Source organism: Mus caroli, chromosome 11 (genome assembly GCF_900094665.2).
Source record: "Mus caroli chromosome 11, CAROLI_EIJ_v1.1, whole genome shotgun sequence".
Classification (NCBI taxonomy): domain Eukaryota; kingdom Metazoa; phylum Chordata; class Mammalia; order Rodentia; family Muridae; genus Mus; species Mus caroli.
In genome coordinates this window covers 77,129,588-77,136,849 of record NC_034580.1, presented here as the reverse complement: position 1 = coordinate 77,136,849, position 7,262 = coordinate 77,129,588, and the positions used below count along the sequence as shown (strand labels likewise).

General features: G+C 43.1%; 1 protein-coding gene across 1 annotated transcript; it reads right to left on the bottom strand.

The window, feature by feature from the left end:
• Positions 1-3,745: 3,745 nt before the first annotated feature.
• Positions 3,746-5,377, bottom strand: LOC110306055 (C-C motif chemokine 8). The gene is made up of 3 exons (XM_021178249.2): positions 5,236-5,377; positions 4,393-4,504; positions 3,746-4,016 (listed from the first exon to the last, which is right to left on the bottom strand). Exons 1-3 carry the CDS (start codon positions 5,309-5,311, stop codon positions 3,911-3,913), a joined length of 294 nt encoding a protein of 97 aa, XP_021033908.1. The 5' UTR covers positions 5,312-5,377; the 3' UTR covers positions 3,746-3,910.
• Between the last annotated feature and the right edge of the window lie 1,885 nt (positions 5,378-7,262).

Sequence of the window (7,262 nt, the reverse complement as noted above, 5' to 3'; positions counted from 1 at the left end):
ATCAACTGTTAGAATCAGCCGAATCTTTCAGTATTTTGGTTAAAGAAAATCCCTATCAGTATTTCTAAATCTACTATCTACTCTTTTGGACAAACATCTACTATCTAACTGAAAAAATGCTAAGCATCCTATAAACATTAAGTAAAACGTGTCTAAAGGCATGTCTATAAAAGAAAAAACATATACTGTTGCAAGCAAAAATCAAAATTGGTTACAGGGCTCCTACCTGAGCTCGCAGAACAGGGAAAGCTAGGGGAATAACAAGGGAAAATCAGGTGATTTCATCAATTGGGAAAAGACATGCATCAAGAACTCCCATCTGGAGAGAAAGGACTTTATGGGGTATGTCTACCGATTTCCTGTTCCATCACTTCTAAGGAGAAAACCCAGTTAGCTTTATATTTCTCACCTCAAATTTGTACCAACTTCTGATGGAGACACACCCTTCTGAACTTTGGAAAATCTAGGTGGGATTTATTTTCAAGTACAAATGAAAGATCCTGGCAGAATGTAAAAGGACACAGAAGCCATGAAATTGGCAAGATAGACATCAGTGTTAGCAGAACTAGCTTCACTGATTTAGAAAAATAGAGGTGCACAATGCTCTGGCCACTCCTTGAACCTGTGTGTCTGCCAATGTTCTGACCAGGTGTGTGCCCATTGCTGCACCTTCATTAAACTCTTTCCTTGTACCCCTCCCATACCCATTTCTTGAGAATAGACATTGTTTAGATCTGGAAATCCCCTACTCTCCCATTTCTCCTTTCTCCCCTGAGGGCCTATAAAAACTGGGACCTCTTTCCCCTCGAGGTTGACTCCTCTACCTCTGCGTGGGATATGAGTCGTCCCCAGAGCTCTGGCTTTCCCCGAAAAAAAGCCTCATGTGGTTTGCAACAAGCTCGGTCTGTCGTGAGTTCTTGGGTGTCCGCTATTGTCCTGAGGCCTGAGCGAGGGGCTCCTTTCGGAGTCTTTCACAATGACAGTTGGATACCCAAGTAACTAAGTTGCAAACTCTGCTGACAAAATTTCTAATTCTCATCCTTTTTATTTCTTAAATTTTTTTTAATGTTTAGATGCTTTGAAAGTTGTCCAAGGCATTTGGAATTTTCCTCAATACTATGTAAATGACAAACACACTGCCAGTCACGGCTTTAGTAAAGGTCCGAATGAAGACTCTGTGTTCTTAATTCATCAAGCTTTTACTATGTCTGTTTGCCTACTCATGCTTCCAGCGTTCCTGAACCAAGTCTTTATGTCAGGAAAGATTCTGTGACTTGGGAAAAGCATCGTGATTAAAGCGATCGATTACTGTCTCATTTTAGGGTTTTGAAAACAAAGTGTTTGTTCTATCTTCCTTTCCTTTCCTTTCCTTTCCTTTCCTTTCCTTTCCTTTCCTTTCCTTTCCTTTCCTTTCCTTTCCTTTCCTTTCCTTTCCTTTCCTTTCCTTTCCTTTCCTTTCCTTTCCTTTCCTTTCCTTTCCTTTCCTTTCCTTTCCTTTCCTTTCCTTTCCTTTNCTTTTCTTTTCTTTTTTTTTTCCTGAGACAGGGTTTCTCTGTGTAGCCCTGGCTGTCCTGGAACTCACTTTGTAGACCAGGCTGGCCTTGAACTCAGCAATTTGCCTGCCTCTGCCTACCAAGTGCTGGGATTAAAGGTGTATGCAACCACTGCCCAGCTATCTTACATTTTCAAGTAACAGTCCATCACTGGGAACTCAGGGCAGGAACCTGGAGATATGAGCCGATGCAGAGACTATGAAGAAGTGCAGGTGGGAGCTGATGCAGAGACCTTGGTGCTGCTTATAGTCTCCCTCTCCTTGGCTTGCTCAGCCTCTTTTCTTCTAGAATCACCCATCCATGGGGGTGGTCTCATCTACAGTGAGCTGAGCCCTCCCACATCAACCATCAATCAAATGCCCCACAGATTTACCCACAGGCCAATCTCAGCTAGGTTCCCTCTTTGCTAATGACTTTAGCTTGTGTCAGCATGAGATAAAACTGTTGTGAGGTAAGCCTACCTGAGACAATCACACTGACGATCATAAAGCCGAGAAAAAGTCTTTATTGCTGGTCCACAACTGACTACACAGGGAACTTGCCCAAACCATGAAGCTGAGGAACTCACAAGTCTTTGTCTTTTATACTGAGAACCCACATTATGGTTGGCAAATTTCAGTTAGTAAGAAGCAGAACTACAGAAGCCAAAACAAAAGCCAGGTTAGTACATTCAGAGACTTTTACTCAGAGACTTTCTGGGAACCCATGGACTTAGCTTTTATTCCTGATTTAGCAGGTGACCTAGGTCTTCACCCCTGTTTTGTAAGGAGTTGCAGCCTACTTTCTGGGTTTCAAGGCCTGGATGGGCTTTTAACCTGATGTCAGTTGTGTCAAGATCTGGGAGAACAAAAGTAAGACAGTGACACATCCATCAGGGTGTTGGTTGATTAAGATGCTGATTTCCTTCTCTGTTACCTTTACTTCGTTAGGTAGTGATGTGTCTTGATTATTTTAACTTTAGATACTGTGATGTTAGTTCTGATTGTCAACTTGACACATTGTCATCCCATAAAGGGATATGGAAGAAGGAAATTTTTTTTTCTTACTTGACTTTCATTCTCATTGGCAAGTTCATCTACACTGCCGCTGCTGATTCCTTTACTGATATTAGAATGCACTTCTTTGGACTTCCACCATGCACTGGTTCTTCAGAAATCTTCCAGGCTTTGGCTTCAGATTAGAACTGCCAAGGCATATGGATGAACAACTACTGATTTCTTGATCTTCCTGGTGGGAGACAGCCACTGAAAGACTACTCGTCAACACAGTGCAAGGCAATCGTGTAAGCATGGCTACAGAAGTGAGACCAGGCAGTTAAGGAAAGTAGGTCACAGAAACACGGAAAAATAGGAAATAGGTATAGAACATTTCTGAGAACAGGTGAATATATATATGTATATATATATATACACACACACATATGTATATGTATACACACACACACATATATATATTCATATTAATTCTTTTGGCTNTGGTCCTCTAGAGAACTGTGACTAATACTAATACTTATAATGTTCCTGTTGTGTGTTACATGTAAATGTGTCAGACACAGAGGGAATAGCTCTCTATGAATTAGGAAAACAAAGTCTTTCAGGGGGAAGGTGAGGCAGGGAAGCATAGAAAATATCTATGCAACTCAGGACTCTACTTGATTTGGGCTATGTACACACCCCATCTTTGGAGAGTGAGTATAGCAAGCAACCCGTTAGCAATCTAGCATTCTCAACTGCAAAAGGGTTTAAACCATGAAATAAATTGCTCCACTTAGTAACGCCTTGATAAGCTTTGTTCCTAGTCAAACACAGTCTGGAGCAGAGTCTGGGGCTGACTGAGACCAGCTTGTGGTACATGTACACTGAGGTGGAGTGTAACCTCAAGTGAACCTTCAGAAAGAATCTCCTATTTACTATTTATGCCTGTGCACAACTGGGCATGCCTATGATAAAAAGCCGATGCATTATGGGAACAGATATGAACAATGAGCAATGGTTTATGGAATTGAAGCCTCTCAACCAGTAGAGAACTGCCCACTCCATCTCTAGTAACAAGGCTCTTCCTTCCCTCGAACCCCATAAAATGAAACCCAAATAATACACAGGAACCCTTGAACACCTCCCCTAATGTGGCCTGCTGCTCTCTGAGATTGATCATAACTTTCCATCACTTCACTTTGAATAAAAATGCACATGTTACATTTGCAAATCAGTGTGAGCTTTTATTTCACTTGTTCATATAACAGACAAGGATGAGAAAACACGCAGCCCAGGCACCATCTGCTTGTAACATCTCTCTGCCTGGAGAAGATTAGGGGAGAACTTCCAGCTTTGGCTGTCTCTGAACTCAGGTGTGAAGGTTCAAGGCTGCAGAATTTGAGACTTCTGGTCAAGGATCTCCATGTACTCACTGACCCACTTCTGTGTGGGGTCTACACAGAGAGATATACCCCGCTTGGTCTGGAAACTGTGGAGAGATGGAAGGTTCAGAAATAGTGCTCAGAGCATGGCCCGCAGCTCGACAGACCCCATTCACTCTTGCTCCAGAGGTGAAGGAGCTGCTTGGCAGGAGGGAGGATGAGGAAGGGTGGAAGGGAGAACCCTGAGGAGGAAGCCCTGATCTTGCTATCCTACTTGAAGCTTTCTCATCTATTGCGGAAAGGAACTGGGGAAAATCCCTCTGAGCTCCTGGAAAATTACAGATTTCTTCTCTTCCAGTCAGTCTCCCTGTGTGGGTAAGGCGCCGTCCAGATAAGAGGCTGTATTTGTTTGACTCACTCATCTGTGTGTCCTGACCACTCTCCCTTGACTCTGACTGGGTTTTCTGGGCAGGAATCACTTACACCACAGCTTCCAGGGGGCACTGGATGTTGTTGATTCTCTCGTAGCTTTGCAGCACCCGAAGGGGGATCTTCAGCTTTAGTACCTGAAAGCAGCAGGTGACTGGAGCCTTATCTGGAAGCAATTTTGTAAAGAAAGAGGGTTAGGGGACACCTCAGAGTCCTCTCATAAGGGAAGATGAGGGTTGGGCTGCACCTGGGAGTCACTGTTCCCAAGTTTTGTATCTAGGGTCTAGTGACAGAATATGTTCTAGGAGTCAGTGTCCTCTGTTGAACCACAGGATCCCTCACTGATGACTGCTTCTCATGAAATCTCATTGACTGAAACAGAAAAGTAAGTCCCAAGAACTCACTGTCCATCACCTTGCTTGCTGCTGTGGTGCTTAGAATCAATCTTTTTTTTTTTTTTTTTTAAATCTGGGAAGCCTCTCAGTGTGTAAATATCCACATATGGCTGCGGTTCTGGAAGCCACTCTGAATCAAGACTCCAAAGCACTTCTTCAAGACATCATCCCTATCACTCCCCTATTGCTTGTGATGTCCTTCTCACCACAGAGCCACTTCTGGACCATCTCCTCAAACAAGGAGAGGGCAGTATCGGTAGTGGCTGCATGCAGCCTCTTGTCCCAGGGCTGATGTCATGAGACATCACAGGGCCTGGACTCAGTGCTCTAAACACTCACTGCTGGTTCTGCCTAGCTTTGACACGCTGGCTTTTTGCTAACTTCTTCCATACTCTCAGTCTGTCCATCTTAAAATTGCAGATCATACAGCAGCTCTGGGATGCCTTGTGCTCAGATGTTAGTGCCTGCTAAGCCATTTACCTTAGGAAAGGAGATACCTTACCTGGCCCAGTCAGCTTCTCTGGGCTGACAGTGACAGCTACGAGCAGCAGACAAAGAAGCACCGCGTAGATCTTCATGTTGAAGGCAAAGATTTTGGAGTGAAGGCTAGCGTCCTCTCGGTCTAACTGCTAGTCTGGAGGCTCTAATCTGCCTTTTATAGGGAGCAGGGAATCTGCAGATAGAGTCGTGCCCAATGGGAAATGAAAGCACGATCTCTGTTATGCTGAGTAGTCATCAGATCATGAGATGATTTCCTGGCAGCTGGAAGGCAGCTCAGCAAGAATAAGATGCTAAAATCTTTGGCTAACTTAGACTATGAGATAGAAACTTTGAAGGGCAAGCATCTGAAACCAGCAGCATGGAGGAAGCAGTCCCACTGGATCAGGGATTCTGAAACTTTGAAATGGAAAACATCTGTATAGAAGAAAGTCTAGAAACCAAGGTTACCATAGAGTAAAGAGAGGTTAGATGCTTCCTTTTAGAGGGTGCTTGCTAGGAGACCAGAGAAAGGCCTAAGTCTGGTCTCTTTTACACTAGGCTTTTGCAACCCTAAGGCAGGTGGGTTTTTCAGAACCCAGATGGGCTCCAAAGAACCCTGAAAACATGGTAGACTCAAGTCTCCTTCTCTTCCGTCTCCTCTTCCTTTTTCTTCTATTACTAGGAATTTTACATGTTAGCCAGAACCTTGCACATGACAGCCAAGTAAGTATTCTACCACTAAATGGCAGCTATACCTCAGCCCTTCTTTTTTAGTTAGTTAGTTAGTTGTTAGTTAGTGAGTATTCTAGATGAGGACTAAGTAGATCTGGCTCTCCCAAATTTACTTTGTCCCCAGGCTGTCCTTGTTCTATAATTCTCCCACATCAGTCTGACAAATGCTGTAATGACAGAGTTGCTCTACTATGTCTGGCCTAGCCTGAAAGTCCTGGAGAACTGGGCACCACGTGTGGATTCTGCAGTGGCAGGGATCCTGCAGTGGGTGGCATCCTGCAGGAGCATAGCTCTCTACATCACAGAGCTGTTTTCTTGCAGAATCCTTAATGTATGTATGACTTTTGTCTGGGAACTTCAATCACAAATAACTCTGTTGGCCAAGCATCCTGTTCAATGTGTGTGGAGGCCAAATAGTGTTATGCCCAGTCTCTTTCCTCATCAGTGTAAGCAAAGATTCCTGATTAGTAGGCAGGAAGAATATCTTCAAGTGAGGGATATAGTTAGTAAAGCCACTCAGAATTAAATCTCTGAATTATATCTGATCTATTAAGCCACCATGAGCTAATGGCTAATATTTCATGATTTTTCTGGGTTTTGACCTCTGTCAGATACAACATTTAAATGCAACACACAGTAGTACATTATATCTAAAGTTATAACAAGCAAGAAGACACCATGACCTAAAAAACAAAACAAAACAAAACAAAACAAAACAAAACAAAACAAAACAAAACAAAACAACAAAGCTAGCAAGGCCAAACTCCTCAGCATGTCATGAGTCATCACACTCCTTAATCCAAGTGATTATCTTCCCTGTGTCTACAGAGTCTTTTCCTGAAATGAAGACTTGTTTCAGACAAGGTTTGAAGTGCGAGAAGGCAAAGAGACATAAGAAAGCATGGGCATGGTTTCCTAATTTGAACTTTCCCTGCAGACATGATTTATCACACTGTTTGTCACTTAGAAAATATTAAAGAGAATCTCAAGTGCCTAAGACAGTTTGCAGAATATCTAAACATGAAAAGAAATATAGAAACAGAGAATTGGGAATGTTTTTTTTAAATATTTTTTATTAGGTATTTTCCTCATTTACATTTCCAATGCTATCCCAAAAGTCCCCCATTCCCTCCACCCCCCCACACTCCCCTACCCACCCACTCCCACTTTTTGGCCCTGGCGTTCCCCTGTACTGGGGCATATAAAGTTTGCAAGTCCAGTGGGCCTCTCTTTCCAGTGATGGCCGACTAGGCCATCTTTTGATACATATTCAGCTAGAGTCAAGAGCTCCGGGGTACTGGTTAGTTCATAATGTTG

Coding starts and splice junctions, on each gene's coding strand:
- LOC110306055 (XM_021178249.2), bottom strand. CDS start 5,311: ATGAAGATCTACGCGGTGCTTCTTTGTCTGCTGCTCGTAGCTGTCACT. Junction 4,505..5,235: donor AGAGAAGCTGACTGGGCCAG/GTAAGGTATCTC, acceptor AATTGCTTCCAG/ATAAGGCTCCAGTCACCTGC. Junction 4,017..4,392: donor TGCCCCCTGGAAGCTGTGGT/GTAAGTGATTCC, acceptor ATCTCTCCACAG/TTTCCAGACCAAGCGGGGTA.